Raw genomic sequence first — 14,589 nt, forward strand, 5'->3', positions numbered from 1 at the left:
AAGGAGGAATGGTACAAGAGACAAAAACAAGGAGGGTAGAAGGATGGAGGGGAAAGTTAAGAGGAAAGATGGTAAGGAGACAGCAAGGAAACCATGTGAGAGAGGGAGGAGAGGAAAGATGCCCATGAAAGAAAAAGGAGAGAATGTAAGGGGAAGCAAGAAAAAAGGAAGGAACAAAAACAATGAACATCAAGAGGAAGGGACTGATGGATAAGGGAGTGATGGATGATGGGAGGGAAGAAGGAAGGAACTGCTTGCTCCTCCTAGCTTACTCCAGTAATATAGAGTAGCAGGTTGAGCGCTCGCTGGCGCTGTTGCGATCTATGCATGATCTGTAGGTAGCAGGTTCAAATCCAGACACGGCCAACTCAGCCTTTCATTAATCATAGGCTGATAAATGAGTACCAACTACTTCAGTTGGGAATTATTGTATGTAAATATGTGCTATGTACAGTGCGTTGGCAAACGTTCTATTTAAATAACAAATCACTATCAAATGCCGGAGCCATGGAAAAGGAATGTTATCACTCGTTTTCTCAAGTGTTTACACAAAACATTACATGCAACAAACGCCATTAACCCTCCATAAGTAGCATTTCCTGTAAAGTTGGGAATTGACATGATTCACGGATGAGGGTTTGAGGGCCACTTTTTTTTTAGGTGAGTGCCACTTTTTTTGAGGTGTCCGGGCCCATTTCTTGTCCCAGTCCGACCTTGCTCACTGCTACATTTCCTCCTACTCCCCTTATTCCAGAGGGGTGTGTCTCCTGCTGAGGAGCACAGTTGGGTTTCGGCTGACCTCGCTGGTTAAAGGTCAGGAGGGGCGGGCCCTACTGGTATACACGAGAATACATGGCCGGGCCTAATCTATTATGGTCCCAATAAAAACTCAGTGGAGACCCTGCGATGGATAAGCGTGCCAATTGAAAGGGACCTCACCGGGGGAGAATATATGGGCGGGGGATTTCAATGCGGTAATTGTGCCTGACATTGACGGGACTGGAAGGGTCCATAGACCATTACCAAATGTAACATGCAAACTGTATGATATGTGTTGGGTATGGGAAGTAAATGTTTGGAGGACCAGGCACTCTGAGGAAGCAGGGTATATGTTTCACTCCTAGGTCCATGGCTCAGCTTTACGGCTGGATTACTTCTTGGTTTCTGATGCAATTGTGGGGTGGGTATCCAAGGTTACAATCCTGGCATGCACACTATCTAATCACGCGCCAGTGGTGATGACCTTGGTGGTGCCTGGATGATTGGGTGGGAGGCCACCCTGGGTGTTCAAGAGTGAAGGCTTGTCAGATGGTGTATTTCGAGAGGGGATATCAAATGCTATTGATCATTTCTTTTTAGCTGTATGTGAGCTTGGTGGAGTCCTATGCGACACTGGCAGAGACACTGGAAGAGTTTTAAATGTGTTATCAGAGGGAATGCATTTCAATGGAATCTGGGATGTTAAGGCAAATCCCAAGACCTGGCAGCTAGTGAGGTCAGGATAATACAACGGCAAGTGGCATAGCGGTGGCTATGCCGGCTAGGCAAGCTGAGGTCAAGGAACAGCTGGATATATTTGGGGATCTGGCACAAAGAGAGGTGAAGTACCTCCTGGGGAAAGCAGCAGTACGGCAATATGCGAGGGGCAGCGCCCGGGTAGGTTACACAGAGAGTCGCATGGTCGGGGCCGCCTAGGGGACACATCTTATCAGTCAGGAATAACGAGGGGAGGCAAAGTTTGGGTATACAGATATTGACAGGGAATTCTGTACATTATACAGTCAATTTATATTCCTAAAATACCAGAGTCTCAACATGAGTTACGCGACTACCTGGACCAGGTGGCGCTATATTGGTGTACAAATGAGGAAAGGGAATGGTTGGGTCGTCCCATATCTCTTGAAGAGGTACTATCGGCAATCAAATCACTGTTCTCGGGGAATGCCCAGGGCCAAATGGCTACACAGCTGAGTTTTAGAAACGCTTTGCTGAGAAGCTGGCTCCACATTTATTAGAGGTCCATCACTGTAGTCTGAGTGATGGCCAGATGTCAGTCATTTAGCGAAGCGGTGGTTGTGGTGTTATTGAAACCGGATAAGGCAGCGGACGATTGTTCTTCCTATCGCCCTATATCCCTTATTAATCTGGACAATAAGATAAAGGCCAAAATACTGGCAGCCAGACTGGCACCCTTAATGCACATATGCGTGCATTCAATCGGGATTCATACCGAGGTGCTCCACCTCCTATGGGCGTTATGCAGGATGTTTGGTTTAATGTCAGCAGTTCAACGGGGTGACTCAATAGTGGCGGTGCTGCTGGTCACCACGCAAGCATTCGACTTGGTGGATTGGCCGTTTCTTTTCAGTGCTGCACAGGATGGGGAGGTGTTAATTGCTCTGCTTTTGTTGCTTTGTACTTTGCTAATGTTAGGATGAACGACCAACTCTCGGCCGTAATACCATTGTCCTCGTTTGCTGTTGCTGTTCGCTTTGGTGGTTGAACCCCTAGCTGAGTTAATTAGGGAGCGACACCTCCATAGAGGGATACAGCTGTAAAAATGAATGCCACGAAATTGGTACTCCTCCCACTCGGATGGTACAAGACGATTTGCGGATGGTTGTGGATTCCAGTGGCATTAAACCCACACCCCTGGTATCTGGGAATAAATATTGCGCAATCCCTCGAACGGGCCAGGTTGACGGACAGATGGCTGGAGCTCCCCCTTAACCGCTATGGGAGGATATGCTAATTAAAATGGTGCTACCACCTTGCTTCTATATGTATTTCTTAATGTATCCATGTCATTGCCCAAGGCGTACTAGAGAGAGTTAAGATTGGAAATTCTGTGGTTCATCTGGGCAGGTAAACGGGCACAAATGTCCTGGGAGAAATTGGTGACCACCCTAGATAGGTGGGGTGAGGGGGACTGGGCTTGCCAGAATTTGAAGTATACTATGAAGCTGCCAAGGCGGGGTGTCTACTCTATCGATTTGGGGATAGGGTAGACAGAAGGCATGTGGAGGTGGAGAGGTCGATGGGACCTCCAAGGTGACTAATATGGTGGAATTAACTTGCGGGTCGTGGGCCCGCATCGAACGTAAGACAAGGGGGGGGGAAGTTATCTATTCCCCAAGTCTACCGGTTATAGAAATCCCAGGAGTGCAAGTTATAAATGGGTTGGGCTTTGTGAGCTGCATGAAATGCTTCAATATATCCTATTTCCGGGATCTTTTCCTGGAAGGGCAGGTTTTGACGCTAGACATGAGGAGCAAGGGAGATCTTACGTCTCTAGATTTGTTCTTGTATTTTGGGCTAAAAGAAACCCTGAAAAATAATTTCCCCACCTTCCCCAGGGAACCAGAACCGGCCACCATAATGTTCCAAATGCTCAAACGGTCGATAATGCTAAGGTGATGTCTACCTTTTTATTTATTTTTACATTTATTGAGCGCACTAAACTCTGAGGCATCAAGACGCTGTCGATTGACCAGTTACTTGCAAAGACATTACAGTTGTAGGCAGACAAAGAGCATACAGTTGCATAATTTGACTACAGATAGTTACTAGCCCCTACAGCAGTGTTTTTAACGTTTTCCGGAAGGCCCAATAGGAATGTTAAGTGCGCAGGGTGAGCAGGAGAAGGTTCCAATGGTTAGCGGCAATGGCCGGGTAACTGCTCCTCCAGCTTTAGCATGTTTGCATTTGGGCATGGAGATACAGTGGATATAGGCTGCCCTGGTGCAAGTTACTTTTGAGATTTTCTGGGATAGGTAAGGTGGGGCATCCTTGGACAGGCATATATGAGTAATGGAGAGTGTTTTGATAAGGATCTGATCTCGTGTATGGAGCCAGTGGACTTGTTTCCGGACTGCCGTGATATTTTCATTTTTGGGAATATTCAGTGCTGCTCTGAGGGCATTGTTTTTGATTACCTGCATATAATGGATATTGAAGTCAGTGGTGCCTGCAAAGAGAGATTTACAATAATACAGCCTGGATCCTACCGTGGTGCGAGCAATCGTGTGGCAGCTCTCCATGGAAAGGAAGGGTCTGGAAGCGTTAATTTGCTTTGTTGTGTATGCGGAAGGGGAGGCAGTGGTGCTAACATGTCCATTGAGGGACAATTCGTTCTCCAGGTACACACCCAGGGTTTTCATGAAGGAAGAGACTGGGATTGGGATTCCATTGATGTTGAAGGAAGAGTAAAGTGGGTCAAGCCTCTTGATCACTGAAGGGGAGCCAACGAGAAGTAACTGTCTTTTCATCGTTCAAGCATAAGTAGTGGGTACCCATCCAGGCTTGTATGTTTAGGTAGACATTGTCTAGGGTGGTGGAGTCGCTGTGTTAGTTGCCTGTGAGGGGCAGCAGGATTTGCGTGTTGTCAGTGTAGTTTGTATAGCAGATCCCCATGGAGTCTAGGAGGGTGATTAGTGGTCTTGTGAATGTTGTACAAGGTTGGGGACACGCATGAACCTTGGGGTACCCCACAGGAGATGATGGGCTGGAGGGATGCTAGTGTTCTCTTCAATGACTCTGGGATATGTCCCCTAAGAAAGAGGCGATCCAGCCTTGGTGCGAGAAATTGGCTGAGAAATATGGGTTCTGCGCTAAGATCTTGTGGTCCACCAAATCAAAGGCTGCTGAAAGATCAAGGAGCAGCACTAGGGCAGGTTTGCCTTTGTCTCTAATTTCATTGATTTGGTTCTTAAGGTCGAGGTGCAGATTCAGTCCCATGATCTGGACAGAATCCTGACTGGCGCGTGCATTCTGACAATATAATCTTGGACACTAGAGCGGGATGGGGAGACTCGTCCCAAAAGAAATGGGAACAATCACTATGGTGCACAATGCCAGATGAAACGTGGGCCTACTGCAGGGAGACAAGCAAAGTGGCTCGCATTGGCAGATTTACGTGGATTCATTTCAAATATTTGCATCAGTTTTATTACACCCCGGCTTTTCTACACAGATTTATTTCCCAGACGCCTCGGATGGGTGTATTAGATGCAGCGCCTCACCGGCAGACTTTTTACATGGAGCATGGGTATGCGCGGTAATGTTAAGATTTTGGAACAGGTTTTTGAGACACCAGGTGAGATTGTGGGGGAAAGGGTAGACCCCACATCGATGACCGCCCTATTAGGTTATACCAGGCAGATCCGGGATTGGTGAAGAAACTGGCTGGGCTGTTCCTGCTCAAGATGCCATGTTGGAATATGGGCGGGATGTCCGTGGGGTTGAGAAATGTGACTGAACGAAGGGGAGAGACTTGCTCCACCAATGATGAATGACGGTAAATGTAGATTGTGCTGTACTAATGGTTAGGATTGTATATACGCTAGCGGTGGTATAGAGGAGAGCTGGAACACTGAACCACTGTATTGTCTTTGCTTTTTTATTTTTATTTTTGTTTTCTTGGGTTATGTTTCTTTTTCCTGCTTGCAGGGTGTTGATGTAAAATGATAAAACACTTTATTTTTTTTATTTGGCATAAAATGAAAACTCTGTCCTAACAGTCTTCTTCAGTGTGAAGGTTTTTTTCGTTCTTTGGGACTTGTCCTAGTGTTAGACAAAGTATTGAAGAAGTAAAGTTAAAGGTGTGATGGGATCACTGGTGGACAAGTGTAGACCTTAGGTTAGCTGAAGAACGCCCGGATTTACATACAGTAGTGCCCTCTAGGGGTTAGTAAGGAGGACAACTGAAACCTGAGGCCTTGGGTCTGTCAGAGCCCATATCACAGAATCCTGTCCCAAAGGAGGCCTTGAATTAACACTCGTTTGGGAAACCGGTTTTGTAAACTAATCGGAGGGGAGGGGGGCAAAAGGTACAACACCATTCCAGAGACTCAGGGCAGGCTAGGACTCCCCCCCCCCCCCCCCCCGGTCTCCTCACAGCAGTCCCTTCACCCTGCCCTCAAGACCTGCACTTTCCAACTTCTTTCTCAACTACACTCTTCCTGTGATGTTTTGGCTACTTTGGTAGTTGAAATCTTTTAAAGATGAAAAATCCAATTTCATGAGTGAAGTTTCGTAACACAACACAGAAAAGGGATGTGTTTTCGGTATGTAATGCATGGTTGTATTAATTTCAAGATCCAACAGTAGCTGGGCACGGCATACTTTATTTGGCATGAAATATTATCTTCTGCATGTGTGTGGGCTATATTGACCCACTGAACAGAATTTCGCCAAAACCAAGCTGCATTTGCGTAGAAACAGCAAAATGGTTGTGCTGGCTCTTGTGAGCACCATGGCCTTAAAACTATGTTTTGCAGCTAAAAAAAGAAGGCTGCACCGTCTTGCCAAGCATACATTGGGCAGGATGGAACAAGGGGACACACTGAGGGAGTGTGCCGGTGTGTTCTGACACATACAGATGGAATAAAGTGAAAAGGCAGCATTGCCTTGCTGCAAGCCCAAAATCCCCATGAAAAAGGAAACTTTTTCACATTTAAAAATGCTGCTCTGATGCTGTTTTCATCTGTTTTTCCTTAAACCACTGTGACTAATAAGGCCCTGCCATTCCCAGTATCTCTCATTGTGCTTCAGCAAAACCGGGCATGATTTCTGAATGACAGGCCCCGTCAAATCAACTCTGAGGAAAATCAACAAAGAGCTTCACTTTTCCGGTACAAGTTCATTTTCTTTACTATGTATCAAAGCTCAGCAGTTCAAAGAAACTTCAGCTATGAGCCATGTCAATTTCAATACACCTGTGCTTCAAACAAAACTCCTGCATACAAGGAAACAACTAAAGCTGCAAGATAGTTTGGGAATCCAGAGGGAGATGCAAAACCGAATTTCCCCCCAAAAAATGCCAGCTTTTCACCACACATGTAAAAAGGGCTTTTAAAACTCAAGGAGAGAAAGGACTGTTTTAAAAGTAAACTGCTGAATAAAAGCCTTCCATTGTCTAGCATTGTGAAGGGGTTTGTTGCTCAGGAAAAATACACACATGGGTTATTTTATTCAACTGGCTTGTTTAATTCAGGACTAAATATAAGAAAGTAAAACTGTTAAACCATATTGGCTGGATTTTGCAAGTTCCAAAAGAAAAATAGGTTTCTACTTCAGAGGGGTGAGGGGGGATGCTACCAAACGGGAGCGCCTCTCTCAGCAGGTACTAACACCCCAGTTATTAGGTTAAACAGAATCTAGTCTAAGCTGAACCCAGTGACAATGGGACCTTAGGAAAAGGAAGTGTGAAGTGGGGTAAGGGCAGTAAACCTTCAATCCAGATGGGGAAACCCCCACCTTGCTCTGGAGGAAATGACAGTTGGTGGCAGCTGAAGAAAGAAAAAAATGGCCCAGTGACAGACTAAGGACTGCCATTTGCTTCCAAAGACTATTTATGAATAAAAATGTAAATTTGGATCTCTGCAGCAAGACTTTGTAAAAAATTGATTTTTTTTTTGGGCTTTCATTTAACATGGTAGAATTCACTGACCCTTTGGGAATGGAAATGGCAAAGAATCGGGTATTATAAAGAAAGCATCCGTGATGCCAATGCATATTGTATACTTACATTCCGTATGTTAATCCACACATGTGTATAAAGTTTAGGAATTTTAGGCTGAAGCGTTCATACTCAAAATTACCAGAAAGTCTTAGAAGGGCGAATCAATGTCTCACGAATTGCAGAGTTGGAGTGTTATGCTCTACACATAATATGTAACCTATATATATAATTTGCTAAGAGATTTCAAATGTATGAATTTACTGTTTGTGGCAGAAAATCGGATTGTGGCTAAAATAACTAGGAGGTTTTTTTTGGAACATTGTAAACTCACACCTTAAATATGTCCTCCTGCTTTGAAATCCAACCAGTTAGGAGCAAGGCGGAGACTAGCACCCCTGACCAATCCCATCAGTTAGAGGTGTGCTTAGCTAAACCTGCCCAGCCATATACTTGGATGATGTAACTGTGCATTTATAAATAAGAGTCCCTGACAAGACACAGGATCACACACTTCCAGATTTTTCTGCGCCGGCGTTCCGTTCCTGTTTGTTTCATCCTGCGGAGTCCCGATCCCAACTACAAGGCTAAAGCATTGCTGACCCTGCTCCATGGCCCACTGCAAAATCCAAGCAGTGCTGATCCTTTTCTCAGCAAGGCCATTGATCCAGAATCAACCCACTAATCTCACATTAAAAAGGGGAAAACTGTGCTATTCTTTGGGAAGCATCCTGAACCAGCCTGGCTTGCTGCCCGCTAACTGCATCCAGGTGTACCTGTGCCCTCCAGTGACCCGACCTGTCCAGCTGTCTTTTGCCCAGCTGTCCTTTGCCAGGCGCCCTGCCATTTAGTGACCAGAACCATTGATGGTCCAAAATCGCAAAACTAAAAGTGGACTGTAAGTATAATCCCGAACCCCATAGAAATAGTCTACTTTGTCTTGCATTTGTCCTTATCCCACTCTCTAAGCCATCCTATCCTTATCTTGATAACATGTTAAAACTGTTAGATCAAGTGTTAGAGCCACTTTTCTCTCTTCATTCCTGTCTTGCATAGATCATAAATCATTAGCAATATTTTGATTAAATAAATTAATTTTCCCTCAAGAAAAGGGGTACACTGCGTGAAGGGTAAAAACCTGCAGAGTAACTTTGATGTTCACGGGTGGCGCTCCTCTTTTCTTAGCAATTAAATCTAGTTTAAGTAAAATGTGCCTTTCACTTTTAAAAACAGACTTCTCTTTTTCACTGCTATATTTTCCTAAAAGCGAACCTCTACCCTCCAAATCTCTCTCAATTCACTAGCTACAGACCTATTTTCACCTCTATGCTGTACCTGTGATAAATATCTATCCCAAGCCCAAAAACAGCACTCCAAATCAGAGTATTTCACCCGTTTTTATTAAAAACCGTTTGTGTGGATTTACACAGGAATTTAAAGGAAATGCAACTTTTACACGCGTCATTTTGCTGCAAAATGTTTTAAACGTTCCACTCAGTTTTCAATTGTATGCTCTTAGTAATCCATAGCTGGGGATTGTTAGCATCTATACATTGATGCTTTAGTGAGAAATTGCATTTACCTTAGAGTTTTAACCGCACATTAATTATTTGTCCATTTCCGAGTATCATTTCATAACACTGCAAGGGGTTTAAAATCTGTTTTCCACTCTTATTTGGTGAGGGAAGGTCAGATTTTGATTCCGTCTTCTGCCTCTTATTCCTAATTACCTGCTGTGTCTTTCTATCCATTCAGAATTGATTATTTGTGGTTTGAGGGAACATTGCAGGGGGAAATCATAACTCTGGTGCTATCTTTCCTAAATCAAAGTGCTCCTATTTCCTGGTGTTTTGTATCTGTTCCGTTAGAAGGTTAAACCAAGTGTATTGTTTACATTCTCATTTTAATTATCACCCCATTGGTGATTGCTGCCCCATATTAAAAATTGTATGATTTCTTTTTAATTTTAAAATAAATATTGTATTTCACAAACCAGCCTGGTTCATGGTCCATGGTGACGCGGGGTATTTGAAAAGGGGGTGTGATATGAGTGGTGTACCATCTCAAATTGAGTCTGCATAAAATAAGGAGAAAAGCATCTCAGTTGTGCGCTACATGCTAGGCAGAGACCAAGGTGTGTGTCGCCTGATTGAAATCCTTAACATGTGTTTGCATCTCTATTTAATGCGTGTCTTTGGTGTTAAAGTTTTGGAAAGGCGTATACTGTAATTAGAAAATGTATGTTCACACAGAGGCATATTGTGTAGTGTTTTTTTCCAAACTGATCATTCCAATTTCAAATGGTTTGGTCCGTTTGAATGTGGGTGGACTGGTATAAAAGACCTTTAACAAATATATTGCAAGGTGCAGTGCTGTGGGGTTCGGTGTATGACAACCATTCCTCAGGTCAGATCAAGGGATATTTGCTTCCGTGTTATTTCAAACCTTGTAACCAAATGGCATTGTTGTAGTGGGTCACGGAGACTGCAGGTTTGGTAACACATTTAGTATTTAGGTAACACGTTTTGTAATAATGTACTCCTATCATTTTTACCCATCTTGTACAGTAGGGAACTGAATAGTTTCTTAGCACTTAATTATCAGGTATTCGTTTCATCCACCTCGGTGGATCTGCTTTATTGATTTTGAAGAGACTCAATATGGCAGACAGTAGGAACACCAGTGTTTAGCAACGCCCCATATAGCCTCTCCGCCCCCACCTCCCAAATGCCATCTGAGAATTTTAGCTTTCTTTTAACTCTGGCTGTAAAATGACCCTCTATTCTTTGGGAGCAGAGGCATATTGTGAGTTGGTCCTCTGCCTTTTTAAAGTGATACAATCGGGTTACAGGTCAACTAATGTTTGCTTTTTCTCTTCCAGGCACACCTGCACTACTTTCACGCCATTTCAGTGTCACGCAGCAACGAGAAACCTACAGTGAGTAGGTCTAATAATCATACGCGTGAACACCGGTTCACAGTCTGAATGCGTTATGAATATTTTCTCTCCTCACTTGAGGGCTGTGGTCCCTAGGCAGCACTGTCCTCAAAGGGGGATGCGAGAGCCCCTGAACTGAAACGTGCACGTGTTTGTGATAACCAATCATGGAGACCATTCTGCTTTTCAGTTCATTTTTTTGATTTTGGGGGAAGAATAGGTAGCAGTACATCACCCAAGTTAAATTGTGAGTGTTTTGCCACTGATTATCTCCCAGGGAGCATATGTAGCCTGTTAAGTCAGATTTTAAAATTAAAGTAATACATCGGCTCAGCAACTGTTTGTGGATGAAGCTATGGATGAAGCTGAGCAGTTGTAGTTTCTCACCACTCCTATTATTCAAAAGCTTCACTGTATATGTATTTGCACAATGGATCACTGCCAATGGTGGCTCTGCGCAGGTTGACCATTGCAAGAAAAGCAAATGAATGTTTTGTATGTCGGGCTGGATTGACAATTACATGTCAGTCTAAATGTATTTCATTTCCCTTTCTTGTTGTTCCCCCAACGGACATCCTCAGAGTATGTGAATGCCAGAGAACTGGGGGACGACATGAAGTCCATAACAGACCGAGCTGCACAGACACTGCTGTGGACCGAACTCTTCCGAGGTGCGTGATTACGTCAGTAGAAGGGATTTATTTATTGAATATTTATAAGGCGCACTATACAGCAAAAGGTGTTTCCAGGCGCTAAGTGGTGGGTAGGAAACCAAATCTTAAAGCATGTGATACGGGAAAGGACAGGAGTACATCGGCAGCCTCTTGCCTCTAAACATGGTTTTACTTTTTCTCTACTGTACTTTTTAAATTATCCTTAATGTTTTTATACCTCGCATCTCATATTTCTTTCTATATTCTCTGCCCCTCTTTATCTTCAGTTTCTCTTCTGTTCTCCAAGTCTTTCTTTGACCTCTTGTCTATCATTCTCGTTTCCTTGCATTCTTACCCTCTTTCTCTGCCATCTGCCATCTACAATCATTCCCATTCTCTACTTCTCATTGTATTTGTGCTCACTCCTTTTACCCTGCTTATCTTTTGCTCCCTGTATCCTTCTTTCCCTTGAAATGCCTGTTTTTATACTTTTCCCTTCTTTATTTATTTTCTGACCTCATCTGAAGTTATTCCATCCTTTTTGATGTTTCTCACCCCTTTTTCCCTTGCCCTCTCACCATCTCTCCCTCACTCGCTTCTTCACAGGCCTGGCTATGACTTTGAGTTACCTGTTCCGCGAGCCTGCCACCATCAACTACCCATTTGAGAAGGGCCCTCTGAGTCCTCGTTTCCGGGGTGAACATGCCCTGCGCAGGTACCCATCTGGAGAAGAGCGTTGCATTGCATGCAAGCTGTGTGAAGCCGTCTGCCCCGCCCAGGTGAGTACAGGCCAAGGTGTCGCACTGTGTTTTTGCAGACCAAGTGTTGAAGTTTCTATTTAAATCTGTCAGACCAAGCTCTTAGCACCTTCAGGATCCAAATGTGTCTAGCTCTGAGATGCTTCAACAGATTCCCATGGCATTACAATGATGAATGTCTAAATTGCTGGTCAGACTTCCCAGTTGTTTGGACCATCCTCTTCACCATTTCTCTCCACTGAGAGAATTAATCCACATTAGATTGCATCTAGGATGATCAATAGATTATTTGGGCCAGCTCAATCCAGAATCTCCTTAATCTGTCAGCGCTCTTTGACATGGTGGATTGCAGTAGCAGTTATTGAACTCAGTAGCCTTGTTCTATGTCTGGTACCTGGGCAGTTACTTTCCAACAGAAAGCAAGACTGGGCGACTTTTCTCATTGTGTTTGGCCTATTGTTAGGCAGAATTCTCATTTCTGTGCTAATTCCCTTTAACCTTAGAGACCCCCAGCTCTTTTGCTGGACCTTAGGACTTAGAATTTTTATCCTGAAGTGAGTGAGACCTTTTTCTCACTCCCTCATGTATTTTTGATCTGATTTGGACTCTGTGTTTCTTTTGGTTTTGGAGTCTGACAAACTCCATAGGCATCTACCTTTTGTATTGAGACACACAGCACCCTCAGTGCAGTGTCACAGAGAAGTCAGGATTTCCCAAGGTTTAAATACTTTTTCTCTTGGGTGAGCTACTGTTCCCAAGAGTAGTAAACTGAAATGTACTTTACTTGCCTGTTTTTTCTTATGTGGATGTACTGGGGGGTTACTTAGTAGCCCCTTTTCCTACTTAATCATGTAACATTTTTTTATGTTGCCCTCACCATATTTAATGGCTGGTGGCAGTGGTTTAAGTTTCCTACCATTTGTGTTTTTACCGCAGGCTGAATCCTCAGCTGCAGTCTAGCACCAATGGGTGACCATTTTGTCAAAATGGCCCTGGTCTTCTTTTTTCGCCATTTCTTTCTTGTGAGGTCTTTCTTGGGTTTTATTCTGCGCGCCAAATCAGGTTTAACCCATTTGTTTGTTTTGCCTTTGGCGGGCTTCAAAGCTGAAACCTGCCTCGGGCTCCAGTGTGTCTGGCAGGGCAGGAAGCGAGGGAGGTTCCAGAAACTCCCAGTCCTTAGTCTCCTTGGTTACCTGAATGCACCCAGTGCTGATTAGCTGGCTGTCCTTGCAGGACAGCCACCCTGCTGTGTGAGTGACAGCTAGGCTGTGTATGAATGGGAGAAACCTGCATAAAAGGCGAGGTCTCTTGAATAGAAGGCAGAGGCGACCGCTGGATAAACATCTGACAAAGGCAACTGGATGAGAAGCTTGCTGCACCCTCCTGGACCGTTGAATTGCCTGGTGAAGCCCTGCTGCAGTGCTGAAGCGCCAATCCGAATCGACTAGAGAAGCCCAGAACGGTCGACTACTTCCCTTGGGTTGGTGGAACCAACTTACCCTAAGACAAACTCTCCTGGAAAACCTCTCCCTGCTGGCTTTACTTCTTTGCTGCTGCTGGAACCGAGTGCCCGGGGTCAGGAAAACCAGAATTGAGTGCGTCTTTAAGCCGGAGCAGAGCTCCTGGAAGATCCAGAGGACCCTCCCAAAACAGGACGACCCAAGCCTGAGCCACCTCAACAGAGTGCTGGACTCCAGAAGCAAGGGAAGCCCATCCAGTGTCCAAGAACCACAGTGATGCTATTGATCGGTTGCTGAAACTGCAAAGTGCCGCTGATTTGAAGAAAGCCCGTAACCACCGCCAACCTTAAAACTGCAATGTAGGAGTCCTCTAGACGGCCTCCTCCTTCTTTAGGTGTCCTCCCTCTTATCCCCACGACTGAGGCCCAGGAACCCAGGATCTGCAAGACTGCAACCAGAACAGAAGCCAGCTGGATCCTCTTCTTCAAACCTAAGGTACTGTCTTGACCGAAGGTATACTTGCCTCTTTTGTCTGTAGCTTGCTTGTTCTCACTGGAGACTTGCAGTAGCTGCTTTTTGCAGAGTTGATTCCAGCTCTGCCCTTCACAAGCCATACAGTTTGTGGCCCAACAGTTTGTGCTATTTACAAGAAGATCCTCAGCTCCCTAGACATTGCTCAAATTGACTTTGGCTTTCCTGGCTCCCTGCAGACTCTTCTGACCCACTGACTTTGGTTTTAACTGTCCCTCATAGGTGGTGCATACACTTAACTTAGAAAAGGTCTCACCTAGACTTCATCGGGAAATTGCTAAGTATTCACATGCTCTGAGAACCTGTTAACCCTTTTGCTTCCGTGACCTTTTCCTTTGCCACAACCTCAGAATTGTATTAAGTGCCAAAAGTGATGTATTAATGCCAAACATTGTCCTAGCAATTTAAGTCACCTCAGGGTGTAGGAAGTGTTTGAGGCATCCCAAAAGGGTATCTACTTGCTTATCTTAAATTTGAGGAAGTGTTATTTATTTGTATTGTTGCATATTGCCCTTGTCTTATTTAAAACTGACAAATAATTATTTTACTGGAAAACCTTGAGTCAGTGTTACCTCTGTACAACTCACATTTACCCTTCTTGAGATGAGTCGGGCTGCTCAGTCACTCTACCAACTTGTGTAGTACAGACCTATACCAATAGGTGGGTTACCCATTACCAAGAGGACACGGCTGGTGTAGTCTCCCACAGGGTTACTGCATCCAATCCTGCCTAACGCCCACTTCTGTTTTAAACGCAATTGTAAAGCTTATCATGGAACTCCAGTGACTG

At 44.5% G+C, this 14,589-nt stretch overlaps 1 protein-coding gene across 2 annotated transcripts in view; it reads left to right on the top strand.

Moving 5' to 3' along the window:
* NDUFS8 (NADH:ubiquinone oxidoreductase core subunit S8) overlaps window positions 1-14,589 on the top strand; it is a 99,306-nt gene that overhangs the window by 36,240 nt on the left and 48,477 nt on the right. For both annotated transcript variants that reach the window (XM_069628933.1, XM_069628934.1), the window contains exons 3-5: window positions 10,341-10,397; window positions 10,979-11,068; window positions 11,657-11,829. In XM_069628933.1, coding sequence (XP_069485034.1) covers window positions 10,341-10,397; window positions 10,979-11,068; window positions 11,657-11,829 — 320 coding nt within the window. The remainder of the gene's footprint in view (window positions 1-10,340; window positions 10,398-10,978; window positions 11,069-11,656; window positions 11,830-14,589) is intronic.

This window comes from Ambystoma mexicanum, chromosome 12 (genome assembly GCF_040938575.1).
Source record: "Ambystoma mexicanum isolate Mex_15411 chromosome 12, UKY_AmexF1_1, whole genome shotgun sequence".
In the NCBI taxonomy this organism is placed as follows: Eukaryota; Metazoa; Chordata; class Amphibia; order Caudata; family Ambystomatidae; genus Ambystoma; species Ambystoma mexicanum.